Source organism: Lactuca saligna, chromosome 9 (assembly GCF_052625555.1).
Source record: "Lactuca saligna cultivar CGN05327 chromosome 9, ASM5262555v1, whole genome shotgun sequence".
Taxonomy (NCBI): domain Eukaryota; kingdom Viridiplantae; phylum Streptophyta; class Magnoliopsida; order Asterales; family Asteraceae; genus Lactuca; species Lactuca saligna.
This window is the reverse complement of record NC_136425.1, coordinates 186,946,292-186,966,253: the sequence shown is the minus strand read 5'-3', so window position 1 is coordinate 186,966,253 and position 19,962 is coordinate 186,946,292. Positions and strand designations below refer to the sequence as shown.

General features: G+C 39.5%; 1 protein-coding gene across 6 annotated transcripts; it reads left to right on the top strand.

Annotated features, from left to right (window-relative positions):
- The first annotated feature begins 14,192 nt into the window (after positions 1-14,192).
- On the top strand, positions 14,193-18,151 carry LOC145017146 (putative beta-D-xylosidase 7). 6 transcript variants are annotated; one of them, XM_078975220.1, is made up of 11 exons: positions 14,193-14,637; positions 15,318-15,400; positions 15,797-16,123; positions 16,217-16,349; positions 16,618-16,665; positions 16,771-16,821; positions 16,926-16,979; positions 17,071-17,190; positions 17,258-17,375; positions 17,453-17,603; positions 17,816-18,151. In XM_078975220.1, the coding sequence occupies exons 1-3, from the start codon at positions 14,272-14,274 to the stop codon at positions 15,882-15,884; spliced, it is 537 nt and encodes a 178-aa protein (XP_078831346.1). In that variant the 5' UTR covers positions 14,193-14,271; the 3' UTR covers positions 15,885-16,123; positions 16,217-16,349; positions 16,618-16,665; positions 16,771-16,821; positions 16,926-16,979; positions 17,071-17,190; positions 17,258-17,375; positions 17,453-17,603; positions 17,816-18,151. The 6 variants fall into 6 exon arrangements, with proteins under 6 accessions (XP_078831346.1, XP_078831345.1, XP_078831348.1 ...); XM_078975219.1 differs by adding an exon at positions 16,449-16,516 and having other exon boundaries at positions 17,071-17,375; XM_078975222.1 differs by adding an exon at positions 15,494-15,515 and having other exon boundaries at positions 17,071-17,375.
- The last annotated feature ends 1,811 nt before the right edge of the window (positions 18,152-19,962 follow it).

The following is a 19,962-nucleotide window of genomic DNA, read 5'->3' as shown; positions in this document are numbered from 1 at the left end:
CTTTTGAAATCTTTTGCAAAATAAATCCTAAAATTACACTTTAACCCCCATAGATTCAAATCTTATCATTTGGCTCCCCGAAACCAACACCCCGCTAATTATTATTTGATTTTGGGCTATAATAATATAAAATAATAATAATAATTAATTCTCGGGGTTTCGGGTTTATTATTTAATTATTCTATTTTAAACGGAATGTTACATTATTGCATGCTTGGTCCCTATTTGTTCTAAAAAGACTGATTTACCCTTACTAATTTCTTTTATATTATTCAAAATTATCAATTAATTAAAAAATATATATTAATTAAATATGAAAAAGATATTAATTAAATGTTAAATTTTGATTGGTCCCACCACCCCATTACTTACTACTCCACCCACCCCACCTCACACGGCCACACCCCCACCATATTCTTCTCTGGTAAACAAACCAAAACTTCGTCTTCTTCGATGAACCACCCATAACTCCGTTTCATCCTCTTTCTCCGACCAAAACACCGACTTCCCGCTTGCCCACCCCCTTGGTGTTTCTAGCAAGATCCATAACCAAGCTCATAACTACTGATCAATTTTACGAAAAATAAAACACCAAACCAAAACCAACATCCGATGAAATTGAAATCTCAAAACAAGAAAATGTGATGAAATAAAATCATAAAATAACACACAAAATCTAAATTACAACCCAATCGATGAACTTAATGTTTTAGATTTCACACCTTAAGCCATCAAATCCAAAAAAATCCCATAAAAATATTTTCAGCATTTGGTTTCGTTAATAGATGAGAAAGGAGAAAATAAGGGGAGTGGAGAGAAGTTGAAACCAAACAATGGTGATCTCTATGGATCTGGCTTTCAGATTTCATTATATTTTCTTTCTCCTGATGCAATGACACTCTAATCACCAAACCCTAGCCGCCTCTGGTTATTTTCTTCTTTCATTTTCTTTTTGTTTCTGCTGATAGACAACAAGGTAAAGGGTTTTAGAATCTGGTGATAGTCGATGAGGACTGAAGTAATGACAGTGGTGGGTGGACTTTCATTGGCTGACGGTAATGAGCTGAGAGATCTTTTCTATGGCACAACCACCAGAAACTACAATCCATGGTTTTGATTTCACGATGGTGGCTTTAGGAATGGTTGACAGTCTAGGGGTTTAAGGGCAGGGACGGTTCCACTATGGTTCCCATAGTGGCACCGACAACCCCTGTTTTTTCAGATACAGTGTAAAAAAATTTGAATTTTTTGTTTTTTCTATAATTGTGCCACTATATAAAAGGAAAAATGTGTCACCGGTAACACCTACTACGAAATCATGCATCCATCCCTATTTAAGGGAGTTCGATGGTCCGGTAATGGTGGATTCCGTCAACAGTGCTTCATCTGTCACATTTGAGAAAGAAAGAGAGAAACAATAGAAAATGAGGAAAGAGATGTGACTCGATGTTGAAGTTGAAGGAGGGATAAAGGATGATGCAAGTCACAGTAGGGCAGGAGGAGGTAGGAAGGAGGCAGTTGACAACGAAGAAGGTTGAGGAACTGGATCAAACATCCAAGAGAGAGGGACGTAGAGGGAGTAGATTTTGGTGGTGGGCCTATATGGATTTTTTATTAAATAGTTTTTCGAAACAACAATTAAATAAAAAATAATTATAAAATAAAATTATAAGGGTAAATTTGTCTTTTTATGCTAATAGGGGACCAAATACGCAACAAAATAAAGTTGTACGAATATTCCGAGTTAAAAAAAGTATCTAGGGACCAACCAAGCAAATTATACAAAACCATAGGGACCATCGTGTAATTTACCCATATCAATATATTTACACGTAATAGCAACCTACTCTACTCTTTTTACGAATATAAACAATGTATACTACTAGAAAACAACCATTTAATAACTCACAAACAATGACACTCGCTGATAGAGGACACACATGTGTGCGTGCCCTAAAAAATAATGTCAGTTTTGCAAAATTTGAAGGATAGAGGACATGCATTGTGTGTGCCCTAAAGTTAGGGTCAGAAAAAAAAAAAAAAAAGGAAATGTTGAGTGCGCTTTTCATAAAATGTGTGTCACACCCCCGAACCAGACGGCGGAAACGTCCGAGGCTGTCGTGACTTAATTGAATACCATAACATTGAATATATATGGAACATAACAACATTCGTCACCATGCATTAATATAGTACAACCGATAAAGTTTACATGAAGTACATTGTTTAAACATTACATTCCCAAAAATAAATTGTTCGACTCGTTAATAAGTAAACTACAAGCCATCACTGAGTACATTTTTCCTTTGAATCACTGGTTACCTGAGAATACAAGTATTTTGAAAAACGTCAACATGTGAAATGTTGGTGAGTTCATAAGCGGTATTTGAAAAGCAATGTTTTGTATCATTTTGAAAACCACCAGAAAATCCGATATTTTCTTAAAAGAGCTTTTGAAAACGTTTGTGAAGATCCATAGGTATGCTTGTTTGTTTCTATAGTTGTAAGAAAAATGTTCATCAAAATTGTGTACATTTTGAAAAATGTGTGTATTGAAAAACCCTAGGAAAACCCGATGTTTTCCTAATTCTTTGAATTCCATGAAGTTAAAGATAAAACCATTGCAGCGCGTGAAGTCATTAATCCCAGGCGACATCGGATTATTTTTGCGCATGATTAATTGCTATAAACACGCGTTACACAAACGACCCGTTTATAACTATACTAACGATCCCGTAGGCGTCGTCCGTACTAATCACGTTATCCGACCGCCCTGACTTCGAGTAATCCCACATCCGAAGAGAAAGAGGACACGAAGACCCCGATGACTCCATTAACCGGTTGGGGATAAAAAAAAAGGTACGAGGGGCCCTTGACCCACCTCGCATAAAATACCGACTTTACTAGCAATACCATAGGACCCTTGGGGACCAATAGTATAAATGCCATTGAAAGTCCTTTTACGCTGTGTTAGATCATGTAAGACCCAACAACTCGTAAGGTAGAAGTCTTCGAGCCTTAAGATCAGGTCATTGGGCTAGCCAGGCCCAACAAAAAAGATTTTACACTTTGGGGCCCAAAGATGGTGCGTAGACGTCTGTGCACTCTCACGTGTGTATTGAATTACCAAATGTTTTCGTGTATGATTCGAGTTATCGTTGTGTTAGTAGTTTCGGAGTATTATTGATTCGAGACCGAATCAATTCGTTTAACAACGATTTTTGGTATTGTTGTGTATTGTGTCGGTAGTCGCGGTGCCAATATTTGATCAAGTTGCGCGTATTGAATTAGCCTTGAAAGTTTTCTGTTTTCAGCCCCTCATTGTTTGTAAAATTTACTTTTTCAACCCTCTAATTAAATAACTTTCCGGTTTGGTCCTTAAATCATTTTTCTTGACATTTTAACACCAAAAATTATTGAAATTAATATTTTTCAGCATATTTTTCATTGAAAACAGTTTAAGTTTCTGAAATTGCAGTTTTCTCGGTTATAACCCCTCTTTTTCGCAATTTTTACAATTTTGGCCCCAATTGGAAATTTTTTGCAACTTTGGTCCTTTTTAAATTTGAAAAGCATTTTAAACCTTTGAAAAGTACTTGTAACACTAGTAGTCCACTGTTTTACAGAAAAACAAAGTTTTGGCCCTCCAAAACAGAAAATTTCGCATAATGGGCCCTATTGGGCCGAAATTGTCAATTTTAGCCCATTAAACTTGAAATTTATATTTTTAATCCTCCAAATGAGTATATTTCCAGAAAATATTTTATTGAAACTGTTTTGACACTCCTCATCCATCAAAATTCGTGATATGTCATTTTGGGCCCTTTATATTTTTAACATTTTATGTCCAAAAATTGAGTTTTTAGCCCAAAGAAGATGTTATTAAGCCATTTAGCTATTTTTCTTGGAACACTTTGCATGTAGAATTATATTTGATGCTAGTATCATTTAACATAAAGTATATCTCGATTTTTAGAGGTTTATGGCTAGATCCAACATCATAAACACACAAAATCACACATATAAGCATAGAAATCATACAAGGCATACAAAACACATATAGATCTACACTTTCACTTGTATTCACCCCCCACAAAACTCATAAAAACAGAAAATAGGGGGTATGAAGCTCACCTTAGGGTGTGATTTCGGTTTTTGAAGAAAAGATGGGAGAAAACTTGGTGGTTTTTGGCCTTAGCACCCTTTTCATGAAGATCTCGAGTTTGATGTGCTTCTAGGATGTAAGATCACGGGTTTTGCATGGATTAGGAAAAGATTTTGATAACAAAAAGAATCTAAGTCATAGATCTAAGCATAATCTTACCTTAGATGAAGAATTTGTGGAAATATCCTCTTAAAAGCTTCCTAAATTTCGAGATTTTGGAGTGGAGAGGGAGGAAGTGTTCTTGAGCGTTCTTGAGAGAGTTGGAGAGATATTTGTGTATGTGTGTATGTGTTTCGACCGAGAGTAAGGGAGGGAAAAGAAGAGAAGTGGTCCTTGATGAGATAGGTGCTTGGAAGTATGAGTTCCATGCATGGATATCCAATGAATAAAAATGAGGTGGCAATCCAAAGTCAACTCCTCCTTTATCCTTGGGCTTGGGCCGAAAATAGAGAGGGAAGGAAAGATTTTTGGGCTTTTTGCCTCTAGGCCCAATATTAGAGTTAGTTTGGGTGATCATTGGCCCTATAAAATAAAATTGTGATTTTTATTTTTCATTAAGCTAGATTAGGTTAATTATGGATCAAGGCTTTTAATTCATTTCATTCTAGGCCCACAATGGCCCAAAATGTTAAAATAACTGATTTTGTGGGTCCAATTAGAGCCCAATTAGGGTTCTAAGCCCATGATAGTCAAATTGGAAGCTTATTGGTCCATTTGGGCCCAATAAGGAAGTCCTAGTCCAAAGTGGACCTAAACAAGAACTTTCAGGGTTTTCAATTGTTTGATGACTATTTGTAGTAATTGTATGATGTATTTGATTGAAGTTTTTGATTCACATTAACTTGCGTGTATAGATTACATGACACAAAATTTCCAGTGGTGACATCATCCCCCCGTTAGAGGGAATTTCGTCCCGAAATTCTGTTTGAAAGCTAGATTTGAGAATGCTAGAATAGGTGAGGGTACTTTTGCTTCATTTGATCTTCGCGTTCCCACGTGAATTCTGGCCCACGCTTCGCGTTCCACCGTACTTTCACGATTGGGATGCGACTTTGCTTAGTACGCTTCACCTCCCTGTCCATGATTTCGATTGGTTCCTCAACGAACAGGAGATTCTCATTGATTTCGATTTCGTCAAGAGGAATGACAAGGGTTTCATCTGATAGGCACTTCTTCAGATTAGAGACATGAAACACGAGGTGTACACCGTTTAGCTCTGCGGGTAGTTGCAGTCTGTAGGCTACTGGACCTATTCGGGCGACGATTTCGAAAGGTCCAATGTATCGTGGGTTCAATTTTCCCCATTTTCCAAAACGGATAACTCCTTTCCAGGGTAAGACTTTCAACAGTACTCGATCGCCGACCTGAAATTCTAAGGGCTTTCATCGTTTGTCGGCGTAGCTCTTTTGTCGGTCACGCGATGCTTGCAATCGAGCTCTGATTTGAACGATCTTTTCTGTGGTTTCGCGAATGATCTCCGGTCCCGTTAGTGCCCTGTCCGATGTATGTGTTTTTGCTAGTTGGGTGTCACCTACTTCCGCCCAACATAACGGTGATCTACATTTACGCCCGTACAGTGCTTCGAAAGGAGCCACCTTGATGCTCGAATGATAACTATTGTTATATGAAAACTCGATCAAAGGTATGTGGGTATCCCAAGACTTCCCAAAGTCTATCACACATGCACGAAGCATGTCTTCAAGCGTTTGAATGGTTCGCTCACTTTGACCGTCCGTTTGTGGGTGATACGCGGTGCTCATGTCGAGATGAGTTCCCATTGCCTTATGGAGTGATTGCCAAAAGCGCGAAGTGAATCTACTGTCCCTATCTGAGATAATAGAAACTGGTACTCCATGGAGTCTCACGATCTCCCGAATGTACAAACGTGTCAGTCTTTCCATCTTGTAGGTTTCTTTTATAGGCAGGAAATGGGCAGACTTCGTCAGTCGGTCGACTATTACCCATATGGTGTCTAGTCCGTCCGACGTCTTGGGTAGCTTGGTCACGAAATCCATAGAAATCCCCTCCTATTTCCACTCAGGGATTTCCGGTTGCTGTAACAATCCTGAGGGTTTCTGTTATTCCACCTTTACTTTGGCGCACGTAAGGCACTTACTAACGTAGGTCGCGATTTCCGCCTTCATGTTAGGCCACCAATAGTGTTGTTTAATATCCAAATACATCTTGTCGAAACCGGGATGAATGGAGTATCGTGTATTGTGGGCTTCCTTCATAACGGCCTCCTTAAATCCTCCGATTTTTGGGACCCAAATACGATTCATGAAGTAGTATACCCCATTCTCCCTTGTTTCTAGGTTCTTCTCCATCCCGCGCAATGCCTCGCTAGCTCTATTTTCCATTTTCATAGCCTCCGACTGGACTGATGCAATTTGAGTGCCCAGATGAGATTGAATGGTTATCGAGAGAGTTTTCGTACGACGATTAGAGTACTCCTTCCGACTTAATGCATCAGCTACCACGTTGGCCTTGCCTGGGTGGTACTTGATCTCACATTCGTAGTCGTTTAGCAATTCAACCCATCTTCGTTGTCTCATGTTCAGCTCCTTCTGGTTCAAGATGTGCTGGAGACTCTTGTGGTCCGTGAAGATGGTGCACTTTGTACCATACAGGTAGTGCCTCCAAATTTTCAGAGCGAAGACCACGACTCCCAATTCTAGGTCATGGGTCGTGTAATTTACTCCGTGCGTCTTTAGTTGGCGGGACGCGTATGCTATCACTCTTCCATGTTGCATGAGAATGCAACCTAATCCCTGATTCGACGCGTCACAATAGACTACAAAATCTTCCGTTCCTTCAGGTAGAGATAGTACGGGAGCGCTACAGAGATCTTGCTTCAAGGTTCGAAACGCAATCTCTTGTTTGTCTGTCCATTTGAATGGTACGCACTTTTGCGTAAGCGAGGTAAGTGGCTTGGCGATCCTAGAGAAGTTTTGAATAAATCTCCTATAGTAGCCTGCTAGACCCAAGAATTGACGAATTTCAGTGGGCGTGGTCGGAGTTGCCCATCCTTCCACAGCTTTGACCTTAGAGGGATCCACATGAATTCCGTATTGGCTAACTACGTGGCCTAGGAAGTTCACATTCCGGAGCCAGAACTCACACTTAGAGAGTTTGGCGTAAAGCTTTTCCGATCGCAGAGTTGCTAGGACTTGTCGGAGATGTTGGCCATGCTCTTCTTTGCTTCGAGAATAGACGAGGATGTCATCGATAAACACAATGACGAAGTTGTCAAGGAACGGTCGGCAGATTCGATTCATTAGGTCCATAAATGCGGCAGGTGCATTTGTTAGACCGAAGGGCATTACGATGAATTCATAATGTCCGTAGTGGGTTCGGAAAGCGGTTTTAGGAATATCCTCTTCCCGGACTTTGAGTTGGTGGTATCCGGACCGTAGATCTATTTTAGAAAAATAACTAGCTCCTTAGAGCTGGTCGAATAGATCATCGATTCGTGGAAGTGGGTAGCGGTTTTTAACAGTGAGTTTATTTAACTCTCTGTAATCGATGCACATTCTAAAAGATCCGTCCTTCTTTTTGACAAAGAGCACTGGAGCTCCCCATGGCGAGTAGCTAGGTCGGATAAATCCCTTGTCCAGAAGCTCACTGAGTTGGCTGGACAATTCCTGCATTTCAGCAGGAGCCAACCGATAGGGTGATTTAGCGAGAGGAGTTGCTCCTGGAACGAGGTCGATTCTGAACTCAACCTGTCTCTATGGGGGTACTCCCGGAAGATCTTCAGGAAATACGTCTGGAAATTCACACGCTACCGGAATATCTTGGATGTTAGTCTCTTCCTTGGTCTTATCCACTATGTGAGCCAAGAACGCCAAGTTGTTCTTTCGTAGATGTTTTTGTGCCTTGATGCACGAGATGAGGCGAAGATTCATGCTGGGTTTGTCTCCGTAAATTACCAGGGTTTCGTGATTTGGGAGACGAAGGCGAACGGCCTTCTCGTGGCACATAATCTCAGCATGGTGGGGGCTTAACCAATCCATGCCGATAATCACATCAAAACTCCTAATTGACACTGGCATTAGGTCTATTCAAAAGACGTGTTGGTTAAGGGTTAGGGTACATCCGATGTAGATTTCCCCAGTGGATTCGGTTTTCCCATTGGCCATTTCCACCGTATAGGTTTCATTTAGCTTCTGGGTTTGTTGTTTTACTAAATGTTTAAACTTCTCGCTTACGAAAGTTCGCTCTGCTCCGGTGTCAAATAAGATGCATGCATAAGTGTGGTTTAGGAGGAACGTACCAGTCACAACTGCGGGGTCCTGAACTGCCTCAACCTGACCCATAGTCAGCATCCTTCCTGCTCCTCTGTTTCCTGAATTGTTGTTGTTAGGGCAATCTCGATGGAAATGCCCCGTCCTTCCACACCCGAAGCAGGTGTGGCTAGGCCCTGCATTATGGCCGCCGGCATTGGTGTTGTTGTTATTGCGGTGGTTTTTGTTGTTGTTGTTGTGGTTGTTTCCCTGATTTTGATTATGGGGAGGATAAGTCCTGCAGTATCTTGCAGTGTGTCCCCTTCGGTTGCAACTGGTGCAATGGAGTTCCCTGCATTCGCCGTGATGATGGAGACCGCACTTATTATATTTGGGCAGATTACCGGAATAGGGTCTTGAAGCATTTGAAGCAGCTGAGGCTGGAGCATGTGGTGTGGCTGGAACCGGTGCGGTGACAGCGTTAACTGCCACTGTCTGCTGCTTTTTAGAGGTCTCGGGGCCCTGACGTCCCTTCCTCTTGTTGGTCTTCCCTTTCTTGCCATCACCCTCCTTTTTCTTCTCAGCCTCCACTAGCTTCTCGCCCTTCTTGTTGTTATGATCATACAACCTCTTCGCCAATCTCTTCGCACTGTCAAATGTTTCAGGGTTCGCAGCTATCACATTCCCTTGAATGGGTGATGTTAGTCCCCAGATGAAGCGCTTAATCTTCTTTCCTTCCGATGTGATCATACCCGGGCACAGCAGGGATAGTTCACTAAATCTCGATATGTAGGCATCGATATTCGCATTCTGCACAGTGAGGTTCCATAGCTCTTGCTCCATCTTCTGTATTTCGCCTCGTGGGCAGTACTCAACCATTAACATCTCTTTCATTTCTGCCCATGGTATAGAGTTGGCTACAGGGAGCGTCATGGCTTCCACGTGTCCGTTCCACCAAGTAAGTGCTTGGTCCACAAAAGTGCAGGCTGCGAACTTCACCTTCATCTGTTCAGGGCAATCACATATCTCGAATACCGATTCCACCTTTTCAATCCATCGCTTCAGAGTGATCACCCCTCCAGTGTCGTTGAAAGTTCGTGGTTTAGTGTTTGTGAAGTCCTTGTAGGTACATGTCTTGGTGGGTCCTTGATTCATTCCGTTGTTCGAACTTCCGGCTCCTTGCCCATTGACTCCTCCATTGTTCCCTTGATGAATTTGCGCAATCGTTGCAGTGACTGCTGCAGATACAGCTGCTTGGAACGCGACTGAGTCAACTTCAGGTGGGGTTGGTCCTGGGTTTCCGCGAGTAGGTCGGAGAGGCATCTTTCTGTCACAAAACAGAAAGATGTTGAGGGTATGTGGTTTCTGTGAGGTCGTGATCCTACTAACTAGGTGCATGGTACGAACTTAAACACTACTACCATTGACCATTCAATCATAATTTCTCAACACATAGCAATTTGTAATATCGTAACAAAACACGTAAAATTTTATTAATATTATCCGCATTTGATACATGAAAATTTTGCTCGTAAGAGCATACATGAGTGACACTAATTCGACAACATAACGGCTCTATGAGTAGTGTAGTCACTTAAACATAGAGTCAGAGTACATAGCATAGTTCCTAATGACCTACTATGATAAGTCTATCCCTAACCGTGACGAGCTGCATCCGCAGGTGGTGCCGAGGATGTGGATGCTCCCTGAAGACGAGCCACCAAGCGTTCTGCGTCCTGAAGTTGAGACTCCCACCTTACCTGCCTCATGTGAAACTCCCGAAGGACGTCACGCGTCTCCTGTTCTGCACGCTCGACCCTAGTCCACAGCTGGCGTACCTGATTAGCAGTGCCCTGAGCAAGGTCGTCGGTGTCCCGTAATCGTCTCACCATGACCGGTAGGGCTCGGTCGGCCGGTCCTCCATCCCTCAGGTCAAAGAACTCACGTGACATGCCAAACGGGGGTCGATGTCCCTGATGTCTGCTCCATCTCCAAAGATCAATGCCCCAAGGAGGGGTAGGACCAGTGGGGCCCACACGGTAAGCAGGCACCCTGATCGGGTAAGGGGGATTGATGACCTCGGACTCCGCATCCGAATCACCCCCTTCGCTGTCATCGAGCTCCTCTTCAAAATTCTCTTCGTCTTCTTCGGGTTCGGCAGGCTCACCCTCGACTTCTACCTCCGGTTCCCCGTCAGATTCCTCTTCGGTGTCTTCCTCAGGTTCCTCTTCAGGCTCTTCCTCAGGATCCTCCTCCTCTAGCCATCCGTTGTTTCCCTGATTAGGGAAATAGGGGTCTCCAGGGTGATGAAAACCAACCATGCTGTCTGCGCGAGTATGTAAATATGCTAACATTATTCCTAGGATGCTATGACTATTGTACGGACCAAGCAAACGTTCTCTTTTAGTGATAAAGGGTATAGTTTTAGGTTCCCTAGCTATCCCGATCTCATCAAGACGTGTGTTAGTTTTACTTTGGAGAGAAGGTAGTTGATCAGGCTACATTCCCTCCTTGGTATCACTAGGAACAATCTCGAATTAACCGAGATACTAGCATTACTGTGTTTGGTTCGGCGTTATGTCCCTATTCCTAATGCAAGCAAGGGTGTTTTATTTACTTGTTTTGTTCAGAGTTATGTTAGTCCCTCTTTTTGGTTTATAGTTGCATATCAATGTGTGGCTCGACATGCTAGTTCACTATAAACAAAGCTCTGATACCAACCTGTCACACCCTCGAACCAGACGGCGGAAACGTCCGAGGGTTGTCGTGACTTAATTGAATACCATAACATTGAATATATATGGAACATAACAACATTCGTCACCATGCATTAATATAGTACAACCGATAAAGTTTACATGAAGTACATTGTTTAAACATTACATTCCTAAAAATAAATTGTTCGACTCGTTAATAAGTAAACTACAAGCCATCACTGAGTACATTTTTCCTTTGAATCACTGGTTACCTGAGAATACAAGTATTTTGAAAAACGTCAACATGTGAAATGTTGGTGAGTTCATAAGCGGTATTTGAAAAGCAATGTTTTGTATCATTTTGAAAACCACCAGAAAATCTGATATTTTCTGAAAAGAGCTTTTGAAAACGTTTGTGAAGATCCATAGGTATGCTTGTTTGTTTCTATAGTTGTAAGAAAAATGTTCATCAAAATTGTGTACATTTTGAAAAACGTGTGTATTGAAAAACCCTAGGAAAACCCGATGTTTTCCTAATTCTTTGAATTCCATGAAGTTAAAGATAAAACCATTGCAGCGCGTGAAGTCATTAATCCCAGGCGACATCGGATTATTTTTGCGCATGATTAATTGCTATAAACACGCGTTACACAAACGACCCGTTTATAACTATACTAACGATCCCGTAGGCGTCGTCCGTACTAATCACGTTATCCAACCGCCCTGACTTCGAGTAATCCCACATCCGAAGAGAAAGAGGACACGAAGACCCCGATGACTCCATTAACCGGTTGGGGATAAAAAAAAAGGTACGAGGGGCCCTTGACCCACCTCGCATAAAATACCGACTTTACTAGCAATACCATAGGACCCTTGGGGACCAATAGTATAAATGCCATTGAAAGTCCTTTTACGTTGTGTTAGATCATGTAAGACCCAACAACTCGTAAGGTAGAAGTCTTCGGGCCTTAAGATCAGGTCATTGGGCTAGCCAGGCCCAACAAAAAAGATTTTACACTTTGGGGCCCAAAGATGGTGCGTAGACGTCTGTGCACTCTCACGTGTGTATTGAATTACCAAATGTTTTCGTGTATGATTCGAGTTATCGTTGTGTTAGTAGTTTCGGAGTATTATTGATTCGAGACCGAATCAATTCGTTTAACAACGATTTTTGGTATTGTTGTGTATTTTGTCGGTAGTCGCGGTGCCAATATTTGATCAAGTTGCGCGTATTGAATTAGCCTTGAAAGTTTTCTGTTTTCAGCCCCTCATTGTTTGTAAAATTTACTTTTTCAACCCTCTAATTAAATAACTTTCCGGTTTGGTCCTTAAATCATTTTTCTTGACATTTTAACACCAAAAATTATTGAAATTAATATTTTTCAGCATATTTTTCATTGAAAACAGTTTAAGTTTCTGAAATTGCAGTTTTCTCGGTTATAACCCCTCTTTTTCGCAATTTTTACAATTTTGGCCCCAATTGGAAATTTTTTGCAACTTTGGTCCTTTTTAAATTTGAAAAGCATTTTAAACCTTTGAAAAGTACTTGTAACACTAGTAGTCCACTGTTTTACAGAAAAACAAAGTTTTGGCCCTCCAAAACAGAAAATTTCGCATAATGGGCCCTATTGGGCCGAAATTGTCAATTTTAGCCCATTAAACTTGAAATTTATATTTTTAATCCTCCAAATGAGTATATTTCCAGAAAATATTTTATTGAAACTGTTTTGACACTCCTCATCCATCAAAATTCGTGATATGTCATTTTGGGCCCTTTATATTTTTAACATTTTATGTCCAAAAATTGAGTTTTTAGCCCAAAGAAGATGTTATTAAGCCATTTAGCTATTTTTCTTGGAACACTTTGCATGTAGAATTATATTTGATGCTAGTATCATTTAACATAAAGTATATCTCGATTTTTAGAGGTTTATGGCTAGATCCAACATCATAAACACACAAAATCACACATATAAGCATAGAAATCATACAAGGCATACAAAACACATATAGATCTACACTTTCACTTGTATTCACCCCCCACAAAACTCATAAAAACAGAAAATAGGGGGTATGAAGCTCACCTTAGGGTGTGATTTCGGTTTTTGAAGAAAAGATGGGAGAAAACTTGGTGGTTTTTGGCCTTAGCACCCTTTTCATGAAGATCTCGAGTTTGATGTGCTTCTAGGATGTAAGATCACGGGTTTTGCATGGATTAGGAAAAGATTTTGATAACAAAAAGAATCTAAGTCATAGATCTAAGCATAATCTTACCTTAGATGAAGAATTTGTGGAAATATCCTCTTAAAAGCTTCCTAAATTTCGAGATTTTGGAGTGGAGAGGGAGGAAGTGTTCTTGAGCGTTCTTGAGAGAGTTGGAGAGATATTTGTGTATGTGTGTATGTGTTTCGGCCGAGAGTGAGGGAGGGAAAAGAAGAGAAGTGATCCTTGATGAGATAGGTGCTTGGAAGTATGAGTTCCATGCATGGATATCCAATGAATAAAAATGAGGTGGCAATCCAAAGTCAACTCCTCCTTTATCCTTGGGCTTGGGCCGAAAATAGAGAGGGAAGGAAAGATTTTTGGGCTTTTTGCCTCTAGGCCCAATATTAGAGTTAGTTTGGGTGATCATTGGCCCTATAAAATAAAATTGTGATTTTTATTTTTCATTAAGCTAGATTAGGTTAATTATGGATCAAGGCTTTTAATTCATTTCATTCTAGGCCCACAATGGCCCAAAATGTTAAAATAACTGATTTTGTGGGTCCAATTAGAGCCCAATTAGGGTTATAAGCCCATGATAGTCAAATTGGAAGCTTATTGGTCCATTTGGGCCCAATAAGGAAGTCCTAGTCCAAAGTGGACCTAAACAAGAACTTTCAGGGTTTTCAATTGTTTGATGACTATTTGTAGTAATTGTATGATGTATTTGATTGAAGTTTTTGATTCACATTAACTTGCGTGTATAGATTACATGACACAAAATTTCCAGTGGTGACAATGTGTGTCATCTAAGTGTGTCCTTTTTTAATAATTTAATGTGAAACACGCGTTTTAAGGCGGGATTTCTCCCGCCTATTGGATCCCAAAAATTAACCCCCCCGCCTCTTCGAAGTAGCAAGAAAAGCCCTAGGGCCTTCGTCTTCATAGCATAATTTCTCTTGCTTTCGTGATCAAATGCCTCATGACGACGATGATAACGATCATCGTCTCGGAGGAGTCACCCCAATCTCCATTTTCATGCGACCCTTCAGCAGCTACACCGCTATATCCCTTCTGCAACGTCAAATTACCGATTCCCAACCGCGCTCATGACGTCATTTCACGACTTACTTTAGACGAGAAAGTTTTGCAGTTGGTTCACGGAGCGCTTGGGATTCCTCGCCTTGGGATCTCCGCTTACGAGTGGTGGTCGGAGGCATTGCACGACACTTCTAGACAAAGAAAGGGTGTGAGATTTAACGGAACGATCGCCGCCTGTACAAATTTCCCTCAAGTCATCCTCACAGTTGCTTCTTTTGATTCACATCTCTGGTATCGAATCGGTCAGGTCAGTCTTCCATTCTTATTGATGATCTAGGTTTTCTTTTTCTTTCAATTTCATGTTCATTTATAGTTATCATTCAAAAATTAAGCAACATTCTGTTCCATTTTGGTTTAGATCGATAGTTCACTACAATTCTCTGAGACAGATTGTGAGCGAACCTAGGGTTTTTGTTTATCATACTTCAAACAGAGAGCAAGCAAAATATTTGAATATTAGTCAAAATTACGCATGACATATCTCGGGTCTCCCTCCTACATTATAGAGTTGTACGTTGTATTTTCTCATGCAATGAGTCCACAGATAGTAATGATTTTCTTCTATCTTTTCTATTAGTTAGTCTCCTCTTTTCATCTTGTAATTGGCTGTAAATGGAAGGTTAATGATGTACTTAAACTTTTTTATGTTAGTGAATATATTTGCCACTGAATCTTTTAAATGATTCAACAACAGAGTGTACGATTAGCTTTATGTTCACCTAGATTCAAAAATGTAAGAGTGATTAGCTTTAAGTTCAGTATAATAAGAACTGGTTTAGGGATTTTATTTTTATTTTTTATGCATCTTTCTTAATATCTTATCACCCCTGTTTTGGCAGTTGAAATCGATTTGTTGAATGTAAGTTTATCCTTCAAATACATACAAATATGACTATTGTTACTCATCAAGTGCTTTTTCTTGAACAGAAGCTGGTAAAAACAACACCTGCTAAAGAAACTCTTCAAACGGATCCAGTAAAAATATCACTCAAGAATTGCTTAGCATGCAGGTAACACATCCTGATCACTAACTCCTAGAAGCCATTATACATCAAGTGTTGATGAATTGAATAGGTAACAATAACATTGTTGTAATTATGCAGTGGGTGCACCCTTCCACTTCAGGTAAATTCCTTTATATTAGCACCCTTCCACTTTCTTTATGAATCAATGTGCAATGAGATAGAGATAGCTTAATTAAATGATCACAGAGTTCAGAAGGTATTTAGATCACATGGGTGTGTGAGTGAAGAAATAAATGGAAATAATAATTCAAAGGTTAAATAAAAGTCTGATTCAAGGATCCTATTGGTTGGTTCTGGTGCATATGAGCAATGTGATGGCTATTGGTGGTGCTGATAAATCCTCCTCCTGATCTGGTGGTAGTGATGACATTTTATTTACAGGTTTCCAGGTGTGCCATACTCTAAGAGGCGAAACAGGGTCTGGTATGTGTACTCTTCTGATTTCAAAGATCAGAGAAGAGTATCTTGACAGGATGATGATGACATTCTCGGTCTTTCCATCTCCAAAGGTCTCAGACACTGTTGTTGAACCCTACAACGCCACACTATGAGTCCACCAGAGCTTCCGGAACCTGCACTTGGAATTAACTTTGCTAGAGATGGAATGCCAGAAAAGACTGGCTAGCTTTAGTTGTTGTTCATGGCTTCTTTCTTTTGCCTTCTATTTTGGGGCTAGATTTGGATTTGATAAAGCTGATATGTATTATGGTATTTGTATTTCTTTCTTTTATTATTTTTAATGATTCAAGATTCCATTTAATGTATAATGGTTCTTATTATTGACCAAATTGGAATATGTAGGAAGTGTCTTTTCAACATGATAAATGATCTCCCAACAATCTTTGAAGTTGTGTCAAGGGCAGCTAAGAAGCAAGTGAAGTATAAGTCAAATGTGTCAAACCACAGCAGCAGCAAGTCAAAGTCAAACTCTAAGGTTCTCTTCTCTATTTCAATTCCCGTGTGTTTCTATAACAAGCAAATGAAATAAAATCCATTTTTATATTTTTACATGATATGTATATTTTTTGTTTAGACAACGGTTCGTGCTGGTGTTTTCTCAGCATCTTGCTGAGCTGGCAATTTTTTTTTGTTTAGATAGCGGTTCGTTATTTTACTGAACACTAAAAAAAATTGCTTTCAAGTTGAATTATTATATTAAAGTGTAATAACAAACTAATCATATTAATTTTGTTTCCTATTAGGAACTGCTAAAGAAAAGGAACCAAAAACCAGCTCCACCAGCTACCTCGGTTCTTACATATATTATTCTGTGTCTACTTACCCCCCCCCCCCCCCCCCCCCCCCCCCCCCCCCCTGGTCTCTAAAATATGTTATATTATGTTTCTGTAAGACAGATGAGAACAAACGAGGATGAACCTGAAATCAATAACATCACAGTTATACTGGTATTATATAATAATTTTCATGTTCAATAATCATTCATCACAAACTAGTTATTGGATCTTTGTAGCATATATCTAAATCTTCTCATTGTTTTTGATGTGTTTAGCATCACAAGGAGTTGGAATTATCTCAGTTGAAGGAACAAATTGAGATGAACAAGGTGAACTATTATAAGGATGATTTAAAAAAAAATTATTTGTAGTGTTTTGCTTGACAAAATCAGTAACAGTTGGTTAGTGGTTGCTACTCAGCAAGCCTTGTGTTAATTACAAGCTAAAGCTGAAACATAGATAAATAAAGCACAAAAGCTTCTGTTGGATAAAGATGCAGAGTTACTTGCAGCTGAAGAAAGCCTTTTTGGATTAAAACAGGTAACTCCTTATTTACTAAATTACTAGTAAAAATGGCATTTACTGGTTTGACTTTGGTATGTTCAAGTTGACTATTGGGGTGAGGGTGAGAGTGTCGAGGTGGTTGGTAGCTTCAATGGCTGGAATCATGGTGACAAATTAGATCTGCAACCTTCTTCAAACATCACAGACCCTATCGAATTCAGGTTTCCAACTCTTTTTCATTGCCAACTCAGCATCATCACCATAATTATAATTTAACAAATAAATGTTTTTTCACCAGAAACAGTAGGCTGTGGAGATCCATGTTATGGCTGTACCCTGGGATCTATGATATATATATATATATATATATATATATATATATATATATATATATATATATATATTTGTATTTTTGTTGACAAGAGTTCAAAAAAAGAAAATGATGGAAAGTAAGTGCATTTCCTAATAGGAAACCAAATTAATATGATTAGTTTGTTATTACACTTTAATATAATAAGTGTAATAACAAAATAATCTTGATTTCTACTCCATGAATATTTGATAGTAGGATACTTTGAAACCAAAGCCTTGATTGAATGTAATCTTGATTTATTTTATAGACATACATTCATTAAATAATGAATTTGATTGAATGTAATAGTGTCGGTTGCCTGCTACCATTTGGTGCCTTTCTCACCCGAGTGCTCATGTACGTGCCCTTAGCACCTCTGTCTTAGAGCCATTTTTCATGCTGACTTGATCAACCCAATTGGATTCACGCTATTGAAAAAGGCGGAGTCACTCACTCTGTTTATTCAACAAAGGAACCGGTGGCAAACCGATGATATGGAGGATTTTTTTAACATGATATCTGAAACAAGGTTCCCCTTAATAACAATGTAGTATTATGTTATATAGTTAGGGAAAACCTCTTAATAACAATGTAAAATTAGATCCTCTTAGTACCAATGTATTACAATTTTTGACATGATGTTATTGGATGAAATTGATTGTTTTGGTATATATTTATTTATATATTTTTGTATTATACGTAAATCAATATCGTAAAGGCATGTCGTATATGCATATCGTAAATGGTTGCTAAAGTTTATGACACGCAAATGCGTGTCATCTTCATTTATGACAGGGGCTTTAATGATACGCAATGTGTGTCCTGAACGCGCATCGTAAGATTATAACACGCAAATGTGTGTCGTCTTCCTTTATGACAAAGCTTTCCTTGATACGCATTGTGTCATAAATGCGCATCGTAAATAGATGATGCGCAAAAGCGTGTCGTCTCTCGTTATGACAGGGTCTTCCTTGACACACATTTGTGCGTCGTCTAAGCGTTTTACGACACGCATTGCACGTCGTCTGAGCGTTTTACACACGCATTGCGCGTCATAAAAGGTTGTTTTTCTAGTAGCATATTTTGCTTTTTACTCTTAATAGCAATGTACTTGCATTTTTTTTTGTAACTTCCCAAAAACTTATGACCAAAAATTTCATTTTTGTATTAACCAAACATGTTTACAAAATTCATAAGGGAAATCAGAGTATGGCAACAATCATCCAAAAATACATTGAGATCAAATAAGGCGGAAAATCATAGTGTGTGTTATGCGATCATCCCGAGCTCTTCCCCTTCGAAGCAGAAGTACTTAAAACATAAACTAAAAACTGTAAGCACAAAACTTAGTTTGTTCCCCCAAAATACCATATACTATACATATATGTTAGCTCAAGGCTATATCGGGTCTATTTCACCCTGTTTCTATTTCACCCCCGAGTCTATTTCAATTCACATGTCAGCTCAAGGTTATACCGGGTCTATTTCACCCCCGAGTTTATTTCAACTAAATCAATATTTTTCAACAATACGCGTCCACTTCATACTTGGGTCTATTTCACCCCACATACATACAATAAATAAGCATACATGCATACATCAAGAGTCACAAAGACAACAAACACATACAACCCTAGTGTCCTACAATATAATGAGCAAACTCACCTCAATTCGCTGGTAAACAAATAGATGCTCGGGCTGTTAAACCGAAGAATCCCCACACTAATCCATCAAATAATACCCTAACTAATAATTAGGTCATAAACCATAACCATAAATCTAATTCATTAGACCCGACTCCTATGGTAAAAGGGTCATTTTACCCTACCCCTTAATCGGCCCAAATAACCATGACCCAAACCCAACAGCAAACGAAGCCCAAAATGGCCCAAAACCTTCTAAACCCATAGTTGGGAGTATGTTGAATGTACCTAACTCGTACACCCTGTGTACTCACGCCGACCAAAATACGGGTTTCAGACCCAGTACGTGCAACATACATAGAAGTACGCCCGACGTATTGGTATGTGAACTTGCCTCATATGGATGGCTTAATCTCTTAAGACCCTTTCCTCCAAACTTCATATATACTCCAAAACAAGGTCTTAATCCATAAAGTCGAAAGCTTTAAGCTTATACATGGCTTAATAAGCCCCAAAACCCAATTTTAATACCATAACCTCATGAAATGAACATCAACCCTTGCATCGTTGAGTTAAACCCATAAAGCTACCATTTTTATGCATAAGGGACCTCAGAAACACTAATATCTACCATCCTAACCTTCTTGAGTAGCTTATACTCACAAGAAACAACTCAAGGGACCAAAATATGCCAAGAACTCTTAAACTAGCCAAATCTAAGAGATGAATCAACAAGGTTGAAACTTTATACCTTCATAGACTTGCCAAGATGATGAAGATTCTGGATCTTCAAGCTCCACTCCAACCAATGCT

Excerpts from the sequence above, each read along its gene's own strand:
- LOC145017146 (XM_078975220.1), top strand. The coding sequence starts at position 14,272 with ATGACGACGATGATAACGATCATCGTCTCGGAGGAGTCACCCCAATCT. Across the intron at positions 14,638-15,317 it reads TCTGGTATCGAATCGGTCAG|AAGCTGGTAAAAACAACACC; the intron begins GTCAGTCTTCCA and ends TTTCTTGAACAG. Across the intron at positions 15,401-15,796 it reads AAGAATTGCTTAGCATGCAG|GTTTCCAGGTGTGCCATACT; the intron begins GTAACACATCCT and ends TTTTATTTACAG.